Source organism: Coturnix japonica, chromosome 13, assembly GCF_001577835.2.
Source record: "Coturnix japonica isolate 7356 chromosome 13, Coturnix japonica 2.1, whole genome shotgun sequence".
Taxonomy (NCBI): domain Eukaryota; kingdom Metazoa; phylum Chordata; class Aves; order Galliformes; family Phasianidae; genus Coturnix; species Coturnix japonica.
The window spans coordinates 6,429,495-6,451,000 of NC_029528.1; the positions used below are offsets into that span (position 1 = coordinate 6,429,495).

The 21,506-nt window shown below is 42.4% G+C and overlaps 1 protein-coding gene across 6 annotated transcripts in view; it reads left to right on the plus strand.

Annotated features, from left to right (window-relative positions):
- SGCD (sarcoglycan delta) overlaps nucleotides 1-21,506 on the plus strand; it is a 297,420-nt gene that overhangs the window by 228,370 nt on the left and 47,544 nt on the right. For all 6 annotated transcript variants that reach the window (XM_015875788.2, XM_015875793.2, XM_015875787.2 and 3 more), the window contains one exon: nucleotides 19,805-19,892. In XM_015875788.2, the coding sequence (XP_015731274.1) occupies nucleotides 19,805-19,892 (88 nt within the window). The remainder of the gene's footprint in view (nucleotides 1-19,804; nucleotides 19,893-21,506) is intronic.

Sequence of the window (21,506 nt, forward strand, 5' to 3'; positions counted from 1 at the left end):
CACTTCTTTTGGAAGACAACACATTGCAAATGAAATTACAGCCAGGAAGAATGAATGTGTGGTACTGTGGCATGCGATTTATGGTACTAACAGAGGTATACTTCTGGCCTACCCTTCAAAGATATTAGCAGAAGGGTTGTGCTGAAGACATTCAGTCCCATGTGAGAGATGTTGTCATTAAAACCACAGACCTGAACTGACTTCTAGAAGCTGCTTCCAGCATTTCTTTCTGCATCACCACCACCTCTTCTGAGCAGTGACTTTCCAGGTTCACTCACCTTTTCCCTCACCTATTCAAGAATGACCTCCCTAAATACTTTTCTCTTAATATAGGAAGTCCCTGCTTCTGTAGTTTCCTAAACCCTGGCTCAGTAACATTTGGTTTGTAATTCCTCCTGGATTAGGACCCATCTGTACACTCAAGAGCCTGCAAATAAATATAACCTTGTTATTGCATAAGCCTGAGTTTTATCTGGAGACTGATGAATAGCAACTGGTGGTAGCTATGTTTGCACCCTTGTAGTCTTGTTTTAGAGAAATTAGATAGATGCATTCATTTGTCCTGGAGTGATCAGAGCATCTTAAACTCCCAGCTGAACATATTGCAAACTAAACGGTGTTTTCCATGCCACTTGCATGGAACATGAGCATCTTGCTGTCTTTAATTAGGAAGTTAACTGGACCATGAAGTATTGCCTGTGTAAATAAAAGTGATTTGTACATAGTCAAGAAGGTGCATTAGAAATCCTCACATTTCTTTAGTAGCACATAAATTATGGAGATTATGAAAAATTGGACAGGTCATCTATAAACCCATCTGTAGCTCAGCTGCACTGTCAATCTCAAAATGTAGCTGTCTTTCTAACTGTTGTAATTTATTGTGGACTATCGTGTGAACCATCTGCTTGGTTATAAATCAGACAAACTTTGACTGAAAGTTGCACGTAGCAGCACAAATTGTTAATTTTATGTGCTGGAAAGCAATGACAACAGTTTGGTGGTCTGCAGCCTTCATTGCCTTCGTCTGAATTGAACTTTCAACATGGAAATTTTCCTTCCTCTGTTCAGAAGAGCAGCAAACGAGCAGACTCCTTGAAGCTTACTGTAAGCAGAGATTTAGCTTTTTTTAGAGCAGTTGTGTTGTTTGAAGCTTGCCACTTTGAGGACTTTCAGGTCTGTGAGTAATTTAAAAGGGGCGAGACGGAGAGCAGGCTGTGTGTGTTTTGCATTCCAGTAACAACAGACATAAAGTCATATGCTGAGATTATACTGTAAAATCAAGTGAATTACTTCCTCAGGAACTCCGTGACAACCAGTGAGTTCATCATCTCAGCTTCAAGCGCCTGAGAAGGGCATTGCTGTGATAGGATTACGATGCTTTGGCCCTTCTAGCGTTCATTTTGGGTGCACCAATGGGGGGAAAAAAGCCTCAGTATGCAAACCCAGACTTCAGTATTCTTAGCCTAGTGCAAAGTATGGTGTCTACTGATGTCTTCCTTTCTTTGGGTGATACCAGAGGTCCCAGGCACACTCACTGTGGGACTCACCATGGGACCACAGCGCTGAGAACCAATTGCTTGCTCAGAGCGTTGGAGCAAGCCCAGCCTCATTTGAAGCCAGAGGAAATATCTGGTGCCTGCGGTGGGAGGTCTGGCCTGTCACAGCTCTTGGCTGGGATTCTACAAGGGCATCTGCTTGGCCTAAAAATTTCACAGTTGTGAATTAGGGCTGATAACTGCTATTCCCTTTACTGGTGTTTAGTAAGTTCTCATCAGCATAAAAGCTAGACTGGCGAGTACATCAAATATGCTTGTCTGTGCTTTTCATTTTCCCCAGCCAGTATTTGAATGATAGAAATTTTGAAGGAAGCTTTTAAGACTGATAAATAATTATTTTGCCAATGGACTTGTCTCACAACATTCAGATCTGGAAAAAGAGTGGTATAAATTTAAAGCATGGGAGCAGCTCTGTAATGTAGCTATTTTTTTCTGTATTATTTGCTCTGTAGGTCTACCTGCCCCAAAGCTAAAAATACACACCAAAAAACAATAAACCACGTATTTGGGCTTTACGATGACATGTGTCCTCTCTGGGGGCATACCTGCCTCACAGCCGTAAGTACATATTTATAAACAGTGCAACATACTAATTTGGATTAAAAAGCAACGCTCACCCATGAGGTGAGGCAGTGCAGTTGGCAAGATAATTGCAACCCTGTAAGAAGCTCAAACTGTGTGGTGGAAATCTTGCTTTCTGCAAAGGCTCAGGTAGATAGCACGGAAAGAAGGCTGTTCTTTTTTGAGGAAGGGAACAGAATCGTGCCTTTTTTTCTCCTTTGTCAGAGCTTACGGAGCAATAAGAGGGTACTGAATTAATTCCCAATGATTTGGTCCAGCAGAGTGCTCAAGGATTTCAGCACGCTCACGGAAACCATCACGGGGTGGAAATGAAGTTTGTCTCAATGTGTGGCTGTCACTTAGCAGCCCCTTCACACCGCATCCTTGGCATCATCCCCACTGGCATTTGCTATTCCCTTAGTGACCAACCTTTCAGAGAAGAGAACAATCTCATGTACATGATGATAGAATGAGCCCATGGGGATGTTGGTCCCAGGGACAGCTCAGTCACTTCAGGGATGACGGCACTGTTTCAGGTAGGCAAAACTCACACTGTCCGATGTCAGCTTCTGAAGCAGCATGCTTCCTTTAATTACATCTTCAAAGCTTTCTGTTTCTCTCAGTTGATTTTTGGCAGCAGATGCTAAAACATTTTTTAAAAGCCTTGGTAGTTAAAAAAAGGATGATGCTGCAAGTGATGGTGCAGACAACAAAAGGAAGCTATACGCTCCTTATTCTCCCTATTTATCCCCTGTGGCAATGCTCCAAATACCTTGTTATTAGAACCTGTGCCAGTGTGATTTTGTAACAAATGCCTTTGTTCAAGACTCGAGCCTGAATCGTGCTTGTGTATCCACTATCACGGACATTTAGATTAATTAAGGTTAGAGAGGACCTCTCGGATCTCTAAGTCCCACCACCCCCATCATTCCCACTGAACCACATCCCTCAGTGCCATATCTCCACACTTCTTGAACACCTCCAGGGACGTTGACCCCACCACCTCCCTGGGCAGCTGTGCCACTGCAGCGCTGCTCTTTCTGAGAAGAAATGCTTGCTTATCTCCAACCTGAACCTCCTCTCATGCAACCTGAGGCCATTCCCTCTTGTCCCCTCAGCAGAGAGGAGCAAGGGGGGGCTCTTCTGTCAGGGGCAAAGCAGTAAAAATAAACAGAAGCAGCTGAGCAAGTTGGAAAAGGCGTCACTTTAGCAGAAGCACCCTCACCTGCTGCACAGACACTGTTGCCATCACCACCTGAAGCAGATTTGAATCTCTGCATGGCAGTAGGCTGCAAGCATCCAGTGGGATTTATAAAGCTGATATACTCTCTTCTTAATAAATTTCATTCTAAAGCAATAAAATCCAGAGATCCTACTTTGGGTTGAACTTTGGTTGCCCCGGAGCTCTGGGGGCAGTTACTGTGATATTTTCAGTGTGCTAAAAAGGTGTAAGTTTAAGCAAATTTTACAGCAACCGTGAAAACATTTCCCTAGCTTCACAGTGATATTGGCCAGAAGTTTCTTAGCTTTGGATTTAGAAGGAAATTTTGCAGGCTGGCAGAAGGAGTACTTCCAATCACACCAGAAATACATCTTGCTTTGTGTGTTTCCCGTCATTTGGCTAACGAGCTGGTGTGATGTGCTGCACACTGAGAGCACAACAGGCAGCCGAGTATCCCACCAGCTGCCAAATGTCTTTGAGTAGCCCACAGAAGAAAGAGAGGGGAAGCTCTGAAGTAAGCTAAGTTTTTGAAATAGCTCTACAACTTCTGTTTCAAAGCAGAAATCTCGTGGAGGCTGCCCGTGGCATTTTGAAAAGGATTTCATTAAATGTTTCTAACATGTCATAAGCTCTTTTAAATGGAAGGGTAATGGCTCATAACATTTGTAAGCTTTTTAATTTCATGCAATATGAGCAATGTAATCAACACCTATTAAAGTCAATCAGCTGTGCCAAGTGGGCTACCTACCTTGGCTTTTGTCTATATTTTCATCATGGGCACACCTCTAAGCTAACCCCGGGCACAATGCTTTTGTTACTTTCTGGTCCTAACATCAGTGGGGATTTTGTGTCTAGAAAACCCAGTGTGGTCCTTGCAGAAGAATCTGTGCTCACAGACTGGATAAGCACTTGCTGGCTGTGGTTTTTGTCTTCTAGGTGGGCAGTTTGGGCCATTCAGTTGTTGCAGCCCTGAAGCCAGAAATGGAGAGTGAGAATTTCCGAAATGATCTCTGAGTTTGAGTGACTTTTTTTCCATTCAATAGGTGAAATTTCTCCGCTTGAGTTGGTTGTGTGAAGTGTGGGGAGATGTTCAGATCGTGTTTGTTTTGCTGTTCTGATCTGATTCCTTTCCCCTTTTCATTTCAAACATTTGCAGCTGAACTCAGTGGTCATAAAAACAAGTGATGTGCACCACAGCTCAAAGTGAGCTGTGAGGTTAAGGCTGGATGCTCTGTGCTCTCAGAGCTTTTGCGTTGCATTTTTACCACGATCCCAGAACATTTCAGCTCTGAAGAGTTTGACAGCGGGACTGAGTTGTGTTAGGGCTGTATATCCACAGAAATGTTGCAAATCAGCTAAGGCTGTGTTTTTAGCTGAGTCGTGATCCTTGAGACAAGAGTGCAGGCACTAGAACCTAGGGAGGAATGAACATTTGATTTAGTTTATTCCTCCAAAAGGAAAAGGGAAAGACATGGATTTATTGATTTTAAAGTTGAAAGAAAAAATGGCTGAGCTGAATGAATTTGGCAGGCAGTTTCTTCCTGTCCTCCAGCATGCACAACAGTTTCGCTGTCTGTTATTTCAGCTTAGGTTCAGCATCTCCAACTTGTGTGCCACCTTTGTGAATGAACTTGGAAGATTGTATGAAGCTCATTTTTCTTAATTAGCCATTTATTATGGACTCTCATTATTCCTACAGGCATGCATACTTGTAGGAGCTGTGCACTATCCTTATTTTTCTGTGTTTAATATTACTATTATTATTATTTATGAGAGAGTACTTGGAGTTGAATGTGAGATACAGCAATCTAACCTACTGATCTGGAATTCTGTAGCCTTCTGTTCTTACTGGACAGACAATACTGTTAATAGAAACACTGGCATTTGATTCTTACCAACCTGAACCAACCCATGGGATTGGAGGCATTTGTAGAGTAATCTTGAATTTCCAGTCCAAAACATGATCCAAATTTCATCTTAAGAAGCAATAGGCTGAGGAAGAAGTAAGCTTTCCAAAGCACCTGAAATTGCTCAGGGAAAGGAGTGCAGGTTGTGTACTGCTGCATTTCTCTCTCCCATGGGCAAAGGCTTTGAGCATAAGGATTTCCAATGTCTAGACATGGCTGCTGACAGTCAGGATCGTGGCTGCTTTGGAGATCCCAAAGTATTATAAACAGCTTCTTAATACTGAAAAGTCAAAAAGGAATAAAACTTCATACAGCGTAGATAGAAGATAGAATGATACAGGAAGCACTAAAAGGCAAATAATAAGATCCAATTATAAAGAAACATAGTGGTGTTTTCTGATGTTTCTAGGAAGCCTCAATAGCAGACATTCATGTCCTCTTACCACAGGACAGCAAACTCTTCTGCAACTCTTCTGCTGTCAGAATTATTTCAGAAGCAAAGTTACGTGTTTCATAAGGCAAGTGTTACTTGACAAGACAAGCTGTGCTGTCATTAGCAAGTGCAGACACACACAACGGGTTTTACAGACAGTTCAGTTGGCTGCTCTTTGATTTGCAACAGGAAGCAAAAATCAGACCTTCCAGGTTTCATTTACAAGGTCCTTTGCCAGTAATAAGAGTTTCTCTGATTGTTCTGCTTCTAGATGACAGATGCTGGATTTGGAGAAGGACCTCAGGGTAAAACAAGAACAACGCTGAATTTGCTCCTGTTCTTTTAGGACAAATTGGTTGAGGCTCTTGGAAAAACTGACTTGTATCTTTTGAAAGTAAAAGTGAGATTTCTTTGGCTGCTAACATTTCCCTGGCTGGAACATCTCTATTTTTGATCTTTGTCTGGGGCTGTGCCTGGCTGTCTGCTCCCCTGGACCAATGTATTTCAGCAATAGACGGTCCCATGCTGGTTAGTGGTACACTGTTGGTGTGCAGGATGTTAGTACATAATGTGATAAAATAGGCTTCAAATCCAGTCACAGAGACAGGCGTTCTGATTTGGTCTTCAGTCTACCCAGATATTTAATTATATGCATTTTTTACAGATGTTGATTACTTCATTAATGTTGGTGTGGCTATTCACATGCAGAAATTTAAGTGTACATTGTTTTTTTTCTCTGGATCATGCCTTATGCTTTCTACAGACTGTGCATAAATATGGCAGTGAAGCCACCGGTTTGAGTCCACTCTGCCAGACACTGTGCAAACACAAAGGTAGCCCCTCCCAGGGGGTTTTGTGCTGTCAATGGGTAGAGTGGGACAGGTTATAGGTATGAGGGTAAACAAAGTGGCTTGCTCACGTACTCCTAGAGGAGCTGAGGAGTTGTGTGAGGTGTCCTGTCTCCTTGTGCACGCTCATTTTAATGGATCACATGCCTCAAGTGGGAGAGCTGGCAGATATTTTCGAATAGAAGCTGATATGGTTAAACAGTATATTTGAAGGTGAGGCATCATGTACCTTTGCATTTGTTTCCCTGCTATGAGAGCAACTGGCATACTAGCAAGGGATGCTGAGCAAGTCTGGAAGGGAGTGAATGGAATACAGCAGCGTTTCCCTTTGAGACATTGAGATTCTGGCATGGAAGCTACAGTAATTTAAGGATGAAGATGTCCTCCTCTGGAAAGTTCTTTGTTGTGATCTACAAAGGAAGGTTGTGTTTAAAGTTTATTCCAAGTGATGCAGTGCAAAATTGGATTTGTAAGTCTCTGTTCATGAAAGCGATGAGTAAATGTATGCCAGGATTTGCTTAGTATCAATATTGGACACTTTTCTGTATTCTTCATCTGTAGTCCACAACTATGTAAAGAAAGTGGCTTTTATGACTTAGTCTTTTTTCTTTTCTATCCAACTACAGCCTGATACAGTATTTCTAGTCCATTTTCTTACTGAGCAAAACATGATAACTTTCCACTGTCTCTCTCTTGACTTAGACAGGGGATGAATTTGTCATGGAGCATTTAGGGAATAAAGGCAGTTAATGCCCAAGTTCTGCTTCTGTGCTGAGAAACCAACAGCAGTTGCCAAAAAAGTGCCCATGGCACCATGAATAGGTGGTGACTGCTTTAGAGAGAAGAATGTGTTCACCAAACCATCCATATCACTCTTCACAGTGCCTGGGAAGTCTTATTCAAGAACGAATACAAGCTGAGCCTTCCTCTTGGATGAAATCTGACAGGATTGTAGCCCAAGGCAGTACAGCTGAAGAGTTAGATGTGTTTTTGTAATGAGAAGCTTTGTAAGACATCAATATTTAAAAGAAGAGAAACAAATAAAATTATCATCAGGTTGATCGAAGGAGAAGAGATGCCATTTCTCCAACAGAATGAGGCTTGTCTGTCCTGCAAGCTTTACTGTTCTTTAGCCAAAAGAATCCTGTTGTTTTTCCTATGATTGGGCTCATCTCAAAGAGCAAGAACAAATTTTTCTTTCCTAGGTTTATTTTGTGGGTTAGAAGTACAAAGTAGAGGTAGCTGTTTATTGCCTTAGAGCAGCTGATATTTTCCTTGAAGCAAATAAACTGATGTGTTGTTCACACAGGTGAAGGCACACAGGGAATGGCCAAATAACCCGTAATCAAAATGCACACAAATTGCTGTTAGAGGTCAAGATTAAGTGATCAACCTGAGGTTGTTTGGTGACTTGGTTTCCAGAGAGCCATGGCTGTCATTAATGGGATGAACCTAAACACATTTCGTCTTCTGCTTCCTTTGGCTCAATGTTCGGAGCCTATCCTTTCCAGGTTTTAGCAGGACATCCTTCACTATTTCCATAAAGATCATATAATAAGTATTGGATCTGTAATGCTGCTGCATTCCTGAAATCCCCAGCAGCTGCTATAAAGTGATTTCTGCTATGTGTGTTTCCTTCAGATCCCAACTGTTATTTATAAATGATAAACCTTGATGTTGTACACAGCTGGGAGGGCAGCAGGCTTTCTATTTCTCTGCAACATTATCTATTATGCAACATTCTGGGAAACGTAGCTTAGTTCAAGTAGGAGGAAGAGGAGCAGGCAGAGAAGACCCTCCCTGCACCTCTTCCTGTTGGGAGCCACTGATCGGATGTCTTCATTGATCCATTTTGTTCCTGTAGAGTTTTGCAGGAACTTCAGGAATAATAATGTCAGAAGGCAGGTGTCTTCTGTGGCAACAGCCAGTCAGACTGAGCCACCCTGCTGACTGCCCAAAGAGTAACGCTGGGTCTAGGCTTTCATATGTCTCCTGTGCTCTATTTACCTTCACCCATCCTAATCTCTTTGGCTGCATTTGCCATTATTCACAATTTCCCCAAACAACCTTCCTGTCTTCTTCCAGGCATAGAAAAAGCATCTGCTGCTCTTTCTCAGAGCCTGACTTCTTCTGAAGTGCCACTCCTCGGCCCCCAGGGCTGTTGGTTGGGGATGTGTTTTTGCTCATCAGCAATACCGTGTGTTCTTCTGCTCTCTTAGCCTTGAAAATGATACCCAAGAGTATCTATTGAATGACAGCTGCAAGATGCAGTCAAATCTCACCACAGAGCTTCCCATTACTGCTCATGCAATGTCCCACTGGTCAGATATCTGCTGTCATGTTATCTCTGTAGATGCACGTGTTCTGTGTTGCAGCGTCCAGCAGGATTTAGCATCTTTCCTCCATATCAGTTCAATGTCATGTCACATACTTAGCTGCATCTGCCATTTTCTCTCTTGAGGTCCTGTGCTGCCCTGCCTGCTCCATGTTCTGCCTCTCCTGGGGTGCAGGTTTGCAGTTCTCCCTCCTGTCTGACAACTAACACATGGACATTACCCCACTGCAGGTCATGGTTTGGGTCCTGGTGTTTATTCCTGCAGGGATATCTCTGTCTGGTCATGCAGACAGACAGAACATCCTTCTGAAAGCAAAGTATCCATCATTTCAGAAACAAAGTGGTGGGGAAAAAAAGAATTCAAAACCAACCTGTGCAAACATATATGCAATGCAGTAACCCCACATGGTAATTAAAGCAGATGAAATTACTTTCCTATCAGAGGAACCGAGCCCTTCCAACCTATATCCCAGTGCACAGACCAACATTTGCCCCTGGCACATGGCAAACCTGGAAGACAGGTCTCACCTTGAAGAGCCCTGTAATTGTAACAGCAGTCCAGAAGCAGAAATGTTCTGATTGCAGGAACGTGTCTGGGCTGACCCTTGTCACTTCACAGACCAGATGTGTTGGAAAGAGCTCCACTGTGTAATCACGGCAGTGAGGATGGCCTTCTGCATCCTGCCTTCCAGCCGTAACCGGGCTGTAATGTAGTTGCTTTTGCAGTGTAATTGCTTTCTCTGCAGGGCTTCTTCCTATTGATTCTGCTTGTGTGGATTTAAATTGTTTGCGGGTTGGAACTAGACTCAAGTTGGTCTCCATCTCTGCTTTTCTATGCTAGACAGCACACGTGACAGTTCTATCTAAGAGACTTTAATGATGTCTAGATAGCATCACTCCCTGGCCTGTGCATGTGTATTTGATTTGAGGAGAGAGGCTGGATCAGATAAGTTCAGAACATCAATAAATACGTGTATTTTGTTTGGTGACACTTGTTCAATTTGAATCTTTTTTCCCAGGAAGCAGCTTGTGTTGTGTCATTTTTTCAGCATGCTGTGTAAATGCTCTGCATCTGCAACTGTCGAGGACGGTGCCATCCCATAGCGGTGCCATCTGCTCATTCACAAAGTGCTTTTTGCGTCGATAAAAAATGTGAGGTGCTACTCATAATTAGGCAAATCACATGCTGTGATCTGTGATTGATTTGATTTCTGTTGCTGGCTACCTTGCATATGTCTGTGTGTCCACGAGTATTTTCTGCATATCAGCATATGGCTGCAGATGAATCAGAGCCTCATGAATTTCTTTTCCCAATCCAGACAGATGGAAGTGTATCCTGTTCTTATTAGCAGCATCTGAATTTTGGTAACATCAGGGGCCTCTGTGAGGATTTTGCCTGTGTTTTGTGTTGTGAGTGCATATATAATTTGGCACAGCCATCTATAACCTAATACCAGAAGTGATCCATGACCCAACACAAAGGAAAGTTAGATTTCAAAGGAACCATAGAACTGTTTGAGTTGGAATGAACCACTAAAAACCATCTGTTCCAACCCTCCTGCACTGAACGGGGACACCCACGGCTCCATCAAGTACTCAGAGCCCCTCCAGCCTGCCCCTGGCTGTCTGCAGGGATGGAGCACCACCACCTCTCTGGGCAACCTGTGCCACTGTCTCACCACCCTTATCATTAAAAACTCCTTCCTGAATTTCCCCTCTTTTAGTTTGAAACCATTTCCCCTTGTCCCATCAATGCTCAGCAGTATCCATGTTAGTAGACACACAGGAGAAAAATCTCTCTCTATATATTGGCATTATACAATGCAGTAACAAAGCACTTCAGAAGTACTGCAAGCATTGCAGAACCCAGGTGTCTCTGGTGAATCAGGCTTTTGGAAAATATTATCATTCCTTTCTTTGTAGTAACAATATGTACTCTGGAAAGTGTATGTATATATATATTCAGCTTAGTGACTGACTGAGATTCTGATGGTTTCTAGTTGTACTATGGTCCAAGTAACGCTGATAGTAAGAGAAAATAAATCAGAAGCTGCTCGTTCTGTATAATTGTAATATTGTCTTTAAACAGCGTATATACAGGGTGAGGTATGATTTACCAGTAGTTTTAAAAGAAGTCTAAGGCAGACGGCAGGCATACCAGAAAGACCATAAAAATGAAAATACATGAACAGAGATCTGCACGCTTGTCTGGAGTAAAAGTTATGAGCGTTGTGGTAGCCATATAGCTGGATGATTTAGAATATTTTAAACCTCGGCAGAGCTCTCTTCAGTTCTCTCCCTTTTTCCTATTGCCCAGTGCATGCATACAGTGTATCAGCAGGAGATCTGTCACCACTGGAGTCTGACCATAGCTAGGACAGCCCAAGGCAGAAATAGGCTGTAACTTAGCACAGAGCCATAGTCGTGCTGCTGCTGTATCTTGTGTGTACAGGATCGGGTCAGTGTGAGCTCCCTCTTGGTCTGATATGAGCAGCCTCTGTGGTTAGAAGGATTTAAATAAATTGCAATAATGAATCCCCAGCTAATTTCCAGTGGGAAGTGGTGATAAATGTGCTGAGAATCTAAGGCTACTGCTGTCCTGTTTCAAAGCATTACAATTGCTCTCGTCCTGCTTAGTTCATATGAGGGAGGGCTGCTTCCCTGCAATGCGGTAATCCTCTGAGCACCTTTGATCACCTCCGGTATAATGCCATCGGGTGAACTTGGAGTGAAGAGCTCAAAGCATTTTCGGAATTGTCTTGTCACTGTATAATCTGTACTGTTCTCTTCTCCTCGGGTGCTGTGTAAGGCTGTCTTGCTGGAGGACTTCTGCAGTGCATCCAATCCTTTTAGGTCCCAGCCCAGGCAGGCAGCAGTGCTCAGCTGAGACCTTGCCAATGCAGGAAGTTTTGTAGAACTGCAGCAGCCTTCAGATGTTACAAATCCAGATTTCCCACCCAAATGGACATGGAACAGAGTTCCAACGCTCACAGTTGCATTTTATTTTTATGTGTATGTCTATCCGATGTCATCACGTCTGTTTTTTTCTTTGTATTATGAGCCAGCAAAGTAAAAAAGATAAAAGATAATAATAATAATTAAAAAAAGAGGATGACTAAGTAGCTGATGCAGATGTAATCCCTTGGGGATCTTTTTGGTGCTGTTTTTAGTGTCAGCACAGCTGATTAAGCATCTTGAGGAAGCAGCCATGCACTCTAAGTGCTGTGTTCATGAGATCGTTACAGGATTTCTTCTGAAGAGAGGAAGCCCTGGACTGCCAAAAATAAATCACTTTGAAGGATGTAAAACCTTTTGGGTAGCCATCCACAAGCAGAATCTAGTCATTTAGATCTCACATCATAGACCTGCCTTCTTTGCACTTTAAAAGGAGAGTCAGAGATGTAATTGCTTTAATGCAGCAGTGGGAAATTTATCTTTTGTTCCTACCGTCATTAAAAAAAAACTTCAAGGAGTGCCATAAAAGAGGGGACTCTGTAGTACTGGATATAAAGCTCTTATGTGTGTAGTACATATGCTGTTAAAATGTGTCGTATCTGGAGGAAACACTGTTTTTACTTAACTTTTCTGAGCTTCACAGTATATCTTTCTGCAAACATAACCATAGTTTGTTTGCATAGAAGGGACTTGAGGACTTTGCTTTAAGCATTTGAATACTTAAAGAAATATCAGAGGTTAGAATGCAGCATGTTGAGTCAGCCCAGGACTTTCTAGATCTGCGTCTCCGAGTGCCAACTGCAGGTCAGGGCTGTGTCAGCTCTGCCACTGCTCCAGGCTACAATGCGGGGGCGTGTGACACTTGTGGAAAGAGCTTGTTTCTAGGAACAAGAGGGTACAGACCATGTTTGCTACCTCTGCACTGGACCCATTGCTTCCTTCTTTAAAGAAATAGTCTTTAGAACGAAATATAACACGTACAGGGGTATTTTGTAGCTTTCATTTTAATCTGTTTGTTATCAATTCCATCCACAGTTTCCTTTCATTCTGTTATGAAAAGCTTACACTGTCAAATCAGAAGTTTTACTAAAAGAGGGATTTAGGTTACATGAACATTTTACTCAGCCATATGAAGGACAAAGTCAAGATCAGCAGAGACTCGATGATTAAACAACAAAAAGTATGTTCAAATAATATTAAAGGATGTTTTCAATCTAGCACCTGGGGATTTAGCTACGTGACTTAAATTTTTGCTCCAGAAGGCTCCTGGACAAATCCTGTTCTTATTGTGAGGAGCTCTATCAGAAGCAGAAGGAGGATCTGTTGCTTTTCTTTTGTATTGCAACCTAAATAGAAACAGTGGTGGCAGACTTGCAATTTGGCATGAAGTTGATACAGATGAAAGCTGGGCTGCTGCTAAGTGGGACTTCAGGGCCTCATTGGATACTCCCAAGTCTGTCTTCCTTTCTTCGTTGACACAACCAAAGGCAGAAGCTGCCCAGTGCTCTGTTTTTCAGGTGTGAGATGTCTGTGTGATGTTCTGGTGAGGGTCCTGGACTGCTTTGTTTGATCTGTGCTTGTAGAGTGTTCTGGACATTTTGCAGTTACAAAACTGTGTTTAGTGGCTTGTAGTGAGAGTTTTGCTGGTGTTTTCCTCTCTGGTGCAGTCATATTGGAAAATGGATCAGTGATACTAATTTAATCTTATCTGTATCAGCAGTCATCTGGGAACTGAGATTTGAAATTAATCACAAACTGGAGATTTCTAGCAGGAACAAGCTGCCCAGGGAGGTGCTGGGCTCACTGTAAATGGAGGTTCTCAGGAACCATGGAGATGTGGCACTGAGGGACACAGTTAGTGGACATGGTAGGGATGGGTCAGCAATTGGACTAGATGATCTCAGTGGTCTTTTCCAACCTTAATGATGCAGTGATTCTATGACTCTCTGCTGCTTTCTGTCCAGTAAGAAAGCAAGTAGAGCCAAAACAGAGGGCAAGGTAGACTTATACTATCTGCCAGTAAACATGCCTTTATCTGATGGAAGGTAAGTTCTGGGTGAAGCTGTTTATCTTTTTGTCTGCTCAGCCCAGACAAACTACAGGTTATATCTTGGTTATTCCAGTCCATTTCCTCTGTCCTTGTATTCACAAGGAATTGCTGTCAGGATTTCCCAACAATCTTTTAAGAGAAGAGGTTAAGCATTATACAAATATTTGTCAAATATCTTAAAATAACAAGTCTCTTGGGGGGAAATTAAATGATTGCAGCACCACTGCATGACACTGATTTGGTCAGTTTGAATGCACTGTTTGGAAGCATTTTAAATCTCTTCTCATCCCAGGTTTTGTACAGGAGTGATGTTTGCAAGCAGTTTAACTTAGTGCCTACAAGAAGCTGCACCAGCACCAATGGGATTTCTTCCTCCTTGAGACTTGACCCGCTCTCCTTGTTTGTGGCTCTGTGTTGTCCCTACCCATGGAAACACAGTTCTGAGGGGTATGAATCACTGCTGTTAGCTCTGTTAATAGTACTGTTATTACATGTGGCAGTAATAGTAGGACTGTTTGAAAGGAATGCACTTGTTATAGCCCCTGCAAATACTTTATCAGCAGCTCTTTAAAACAGCACTTAAGAGTACAGAGAAGCAGAGGGGCTGTTAGTGGCTCTCAGCCAGGTGGAGGAATGCTTCTGCTCTCATTGAGGGCAGCCCACTTGCTTTCCAGAAAAAGGTTTTGCCCTCTGACAGCCCCACTATGTAGAGAACAGTGGGGTTCTTCTGTACATTACTGAGAAAATGGTGCTCTGAGTGGCATCTCCAGACTTTCCCTCTCCAACTTGGATAAAGCTTTAATATTTTAATTTTTCTCATTACATTTTTCAAGCCAGCGGGAAATTCAACATTTTCATTATTTCCACAAGCTTCATGTGCAATTACTGTGCAGACTCTTTGAATCCGTAAGATCAAATCAAAGCTGTTGCTTTTAACCACCCAAGATAGAAAGACATTGATTGTGATGCATTATTTTTAAATTGCCTGTTAAAATTTAAAAAAGATTTCCACATATTTTGAATAATTCCCTAAAACATCTGTTATTGAATTTCCTTAAAGACTGCACTAGCTGGGATTGCTTCAGCTGCAAATGAGGGTTGCCAGAGTGTTTTTTCTCTTTTGGTCTCTGATCTATGCAATTTTAGCATCTCTTCCAGAGTGAGCCAGAGAAAAACACCCAGCGAGCTGTTAGGGCTTGTTTGCCATGTGTTTAGCCTAGCAATCAATCGATACTTTTTTCAGTCTTCTGTGTTTTACTGAATACCTCCCTGCTTAGTGGGTAAGCAAGCAACACTATTTTGACATATTTTTCCAACTATTCAAATCCTTCATTTTGCAGCTTATGCTCAGCATTTTAATCCATGGAATAGGTGTGGCAGCTTCTTTTCTGTATACAAACATGTATGTTATGATTGAGTCTGCTAATGAAGAAGTGTTGGTGTAATAGTTGGAATGACGAGCGTTTGTTTCTTAAGATTACCTACAAAGGTGAAAAAAGGTTTGTGGTGGGCTGGAAATGGATCCCTCAAAGGATCCCAGCCTCAGCTGTGCCCAGAAATTGCAGGACATGGTTAGTTGACATGGGTAGTGTGTTGATGGTTGGACTTGGTGGTCTTTTCCAATCTTAATGAATGTATGGTTCTATGAATGGAATCGTGACCCAGTGCAGGGTCAGCATCTTAAAAGGAGAATGCTTGTAACATGTCAGAAGCAAATAAGAAAACCTGAAGAAAGCAAAACATTTATATCATTCCCATCAATGTCTGTAGCTCTGTTTCTTCAGCACAATGATCCAAGTGAGCGCTGAAAGAACCTGCCGTGTAAAATGGTGTCAGAAAGGAGTGACTGCTAATTTAATTTGCAAGTTTTGCAGGCAGTTAAATGAGAGACTGTGGTTCAGTGCAGTGCCATAGGATGACCTGAACATGAGCTATAGCTCTGCTAACTCCACAGCAGTGAAGTTCATAGATGGCCACTGTAAGGAGATTAAAGTTTCAACAACCAAATCCAAGCATGAAGAGCATGTTAATCTCAGCACCTGGACTGGGTGCAGAGCTAAAGAGAGGGGCAGGGAAGCCTTAGCACAGTATTTGTGATAGAAGTGAAGAGCAAATGACAGAAAAAGAGATTTCTCGGTACATCAGATAGCATGAAGGCAGGGAAATATGTGGGATTGTTGTGCGATCTGAAATACTAGATTTCTTTTATCAAAAATATGCTTTCCAGAGGAACTGAGTGGAAGCTGTTTTAGACACTGTATGGCAAATTGGTAATCACAGCCCAAACCTCTGATTAATCAGCTGAGACAAGTGTCAGGTCAGCTGTGGGAGCACAGGTGAGAGTAATTTAGCTGTGCTCCCAGAAGGGGTGGAGCTTGACTCCACCTCCTCTAGACCTCATTTAAGGGCTGACCACCACTAAGGCAGCATTTATTGGAGACTGCTCCCTGGTGGAGATTGCCTCAGTAGTTCCCAGCAAAGGTGTCCATATCACAGAATCACAAGGTTGGAAAGGACCTATAAGATCATCCAGTCCAATTGTCCTCTCCACCATACCTACAGAAAGCCCCTAAGTCCATATCGGTGAGTTTTTCCTCATAAATAACCTTTTGAATATCTGTCATCATCTTTGTTACCATCTTTGTATCATTCCACCTTACAGACACACTGATCAGAGAAAGATTCATTTTTCTATTTTTCTAAACTCAAAAGAGTATTGCATCAGTTTTCAGTTCACTTCAGTTTTCTTTGCATCATGTCCTAGAGTAACATAATGTGTAATTCCTTTTGTATTATTTATCTAGAAAGACCCTGATCTGGATTATTGCTCGTATACTTCAGAAATATGGTATATCTTGTATATGTGGTATATACTTGTAGTGTTATAATTACAATCGTGTCTATTTCTTGTGTGCTCATCATCTAACTTTAGGTCTGTGATTTCAACACACATACGAAGCACTCCCCAGAAAGTCAGACTGTGGTTTTGTTGGTCCTTTACGGGCACTGAGGGCCATGGGGTACTGGGCATGGTGCTGACGGGTTGACAGTTGGACGAGATGATCTTAGAAGTCTTTTTCCACCTTAATGATTTGATGAGTCTATGGTGCCTTATTGATCTAGATTTCCATTTGCTGAAGTGCACCGGAATGCTTAACTTCACGTCATGATAGCATGAAATGCTAAGAGAACTGAAAGGTTTCCCCTTTTCAGTTATGATTTCTAACCACTTTAAGAATGAATTAATGCTTTAGTCTGTTAATTTGTGTGTGTGTGATTGAAGGAAGCTGGCATTCATCACTAAGCTTGCAACAGGAAACATTTTAAGAGCTCAGTATGTAAAATATGTCATGTTGTTACCTTTGTAAACAGAAGATGATGGACACAAAATCTGCAGAATTTTCAGCAAAGGGAAATCTTTTTTTTTTTTTCCATCTGTTTTCATTTCTTAATGGAAGAAGAATTATGGAAATGAGGGCGGGCATTGCAGTAAGTGCTTGAAATGGTCCTTCTCTGCAGACCAATAAAAACATAACTCTTCCATTAGAGAAATCTTGGTTTTTTGAAAGCTGCATGAATCTGAGCTCTGAAACAGTGAATGAGATGACTGTGCTGGGATGAATATTTTAGGTTCTGGTTATGTATTTTAAGTTTTTCTTAGATGGATACCAGCTCTTAGTTCATCTTGTAAGTCTTCTTTGGGGCAGCTTTTTTTTCTGCAACACTTGGCTTGTATTGTAGTGCTTCTGTAGTGAATCTCCTGTTAGGCAGATTAGTAGCAGAGTTTTAAAATTAACTGTCTTGGCGTTTGAATGATTTTCCCTACCTTAATTTGGCCTAGGAGGTTTCCTGGCCTTTTCCAAACACTCTACTTGCTTAACTCCATAAAAAAGTCAAATGGTGCAAGTCAAAAACGTGACCTTTCTGTTCTATGGAAGTATTCATAGTGATTCCAGTCCTATCTGTGACTCTGGATTATGTATGGTGCAGCTATCTGTCTTTAAAATATCCTTCATCTATACATGTAAAATGAAAATGTAGCAGTAAACTGCTATTTCTAGTGGTGTTCAAATTAGCTTCTCTGGCAGGGGCTGCAGAGAATTAATGTCAGAGGAAGCAGGTCTTCAAGCGAAGCCATCTTTTGTTACTGCTAGTCAATGCTAGCTGTAGATGTCTCTGCTCATTGCAGGGAGTTGAACCAGGCGACCTTGATGTAATTCTCATAAATATTTGTGCACATGTAACATTGTTTGGGGTGAGTTTTATGGTTTCATTTTCACTGGGAACTTTTCACCCAGCAACTGAAGCTCCAGTGCATGACTCCAAAGAGTTCATCCCTGTGCTCCTATTAAGCTTTGTATGCAAACAGCTTAATTCTTTTGCTGTGATCCAGAAAACATCTATACAAATATTAATTACATTCCTTATAAATTTGAGAAGCAAGGACAACATGCCTGACCTACACACCCTGTACTGAATGCTCATTCTTAATAGAAAGATCTTGAAACACTGGGAAGAAAGTGCAGTGTAAGAAGTGCATGGGCATAGAATTTTCATCTCCTTGCTGTTTTTCTTGCTGTTGTACCCCCTCTGCTAATCCTCTGGCTTAGCTGATTAATGAGTTTATTCAGCTGCCTGCTTTAGACATTACAAAGAACTGCTGGCAGTGAATTTCTACCTCACACTTTAGACTTCTGTCTGATTTAAGTTGGACTCACCCCGTGTTAGTGCCCTAGGTGGCTAATAGCCCTTGAAAACCCAGCCATAGGACTGGAGCTGCCTGGAGGAAACACAGATTCCCAGGTGTCTTGGATGTGTTTGCACACACAAGAAGCCAGATGGTTTTCGCTGTGGGTTTCCTTTGGCTTCGCTCTGTGGGAGAAATACCTGAGTTGGATGGTGCCAGGTAGCTGTGTGGCTCCAGTGTGTTAACAGCTGCTCTAGCTCCTTCCTCTGTGGTGTATTTACAGCATAAATGTGAAAAACAGGCAGAAATTGGTGTGGTCAGGTATGGAGTGGGGGAGGCTTCATGTCTTGTTGCTTTTAGTGGGTACACTGGGGACGAGTTGATGGTTGATTAGATGATCTTAGTGATCTTTTCCAGCCTTGATGATTCTGTGATTCTGTCTCCAGACCTGATGGGATGGGTCTGGTCTGAAGCATCGCAGTCTGCATGGTGGTGATTCTAAGTGCTGGATGGCTCATAATTGCTCTGGGACCAAAGGCGCTTTGTGTGTATTAGCAAGGTTTTCTCATTCACAGCTTCCTGGGCATGACAGTGTGTCCATGCATGTACATAGGGCTGGAGTCATTTGAGGCTATGTGCAGTATTGCAGATTTGACTCTGAAATGCTCTAATCAGCCTCCCAAAATACCACAAACTTCAGGTCGGGTCCATCATCACCTGCACATCTTAAAATAGAAAGCTGGGTGGCACTTACTGCCAATAAAGCTGACTATCCCTAAAACAAGGGTAGTCTTTAGGATGTTTTCTGAGCCAAACAGAGGTGTGGACTATGGCTTTATCTTGGACAATAAACATGTTCAAGGAACATGGAGATGTGGTGCCTAGGGACCTGGATTAGTGAGTAGTATTGGTAGGGGCTGTTGGGCTAGATAATCTTCGCAGTCTCTTACAACCTTAATGATTCCATAATTCCATGATCAGGAACTGATGCAAATATAAGGAGTCGCAGAAAACTCCCCTCACACCAGTATGCTTGTGTGCAGTGGGAAAGGATATCTGTCTGTCTCTGGGCACCTTTGGCAGCTCCATTTCCATAAGCTCATTTCTGTTCCGGGTTATGTCAGTACTGTGCAATGATGAGACAGGCACGGATTGGCACAAGGGCACAAGCAGCAGAACCTGCACCTCACCCCATCCCTAGCCATGCAGCTGTCCCATCTCACATGCTTGCTCTTGTGGTCTCATTCCAGGGCAACCCACTATACTTCCAGTCTGCCAGAAACGTTACAGTGAACATCCTCAATGAGAAGACGAAAGTCCTCACTCGCCTTGTAACAGGTAAGGAGGAGGAAAGGCTGCATGGAGTTGTTACAGAGAGATGAAAGCAGGTGTGTTGTGGGATGCTGCGCTGGCTTCACACAGTTTGCCGTAGGGGAGCCCAGGTGTCTTTGTGAAGAACAAATGGAAACTTTGCTCTGCTTTGTAGAAACAAAGGTAGAGACATGAAAGCAGTGCTGGGGAGGCAGCTGGCTGGTGCTGTCTGATAACGAAGCAGACCATCGTTTTCATTTGAAAGCCAATCCAGAGACAGAAAGGTTAGCTGTACAACTCCAGGGTCAAGAACAACATATGCAGGCTGACATCTCTGTCCTAGCAGGAATAGGATTTTCCTGAGACTCTTTTAGCTTACCTAAGATCTTGGGAACTCAGCTGATTGACTGTGGCTGGGTTTGGACCTTGAGCAATTTATTGCTTTTTATGCCCTACTTCAGATGAAGAACACTGATGCATTAGAATGTTCGATGGATAAATGGGTGTTTCATAAGTCCCCAGTGCACAGCAGCCTTTGAGTGGATGTATGTGTTATTTAGGTTTAAAGAGCTTAAAATACTAATATGTATATATGATATAAGATAGATATTTATTTACTAAGATTCATCTAGGGACTGGGAGAAGTATTGCTGCATAGCAGAGCCAGTAATCCATAAACATGCTGTTTCTGCATGAGGCTGAGTTGTTTGGTTTGCTTAAATAACAGTTTGGCCTCTAGTCACAGTATTAAATAATTAAATATGCAGCTTCAGAAAGCAGTGGTTTAAGTGGCATGCATGAAAATTGCCTGGAGGAAGGGAATAAATTCAACCCCAAACTCTCAGATTCTCACATTCAGAACTTGTTTAGTTTGTTGGTTCTGCATATACTTACAAGAGGGTATTTGGTTCCCCTAAGCGCTTCCTTTTCAGGATTGCTGGGGAGGACACAGTCGGTATGTGATGTCCCTGTGGTGATATCTTGGTCACTGAGAGCATTTCTGAGTTTGGAACAGTTTTGATTCAAAAGTAGAGGGAAGACATGATCCCACATAGCATGTGCTGCAATGATTAATATGGAGGCAGTTAATTAGCAAGATATAAATCAAATTTAAAACTCCAAAGTATTTTGTTTTCTCAGGATGGCTGCAGGTTAAGTGTTTCTGCAGAATTAGATACACAGGGGTCTCACTTTTCTGTAGTCTGAACTGCACACGAATCTGTCCATGTGCTCTGATGCTAATACAGGCAAACACTGAGTACAAATGAGGTTAGATAGAAACTGCCTATAAGAAAATACTTTGGAGAAATGAGGCTCATCAGGAAGGTGGCAGAAGTAAAGCAAAGCCTGGTCACTATCCTGTGTAGTAGCGCATTGCAGGGAAGCTGTGGTTTGTTCTGGGCTGTGTGGGGCTGTAAGATGACAGTCTGTGCAAAGCTTAGCTGAGGTCTGGTAACAGAGGGTCTGCTCTTGGGAGGGTTTGAGTCACAGACCTGCACAGAATTGCTGTTTGGGCAGCTGATGTTTATCGGCCTCAACAGCAGCATACTTTGCCTAGAGGCTCTCAGCTCTGCACTGCAGGAGAAGCAGTGAAATTAAAATAAGAGCTCAGAGGGGAAGTTTTACTTGTCTAAAAACTTT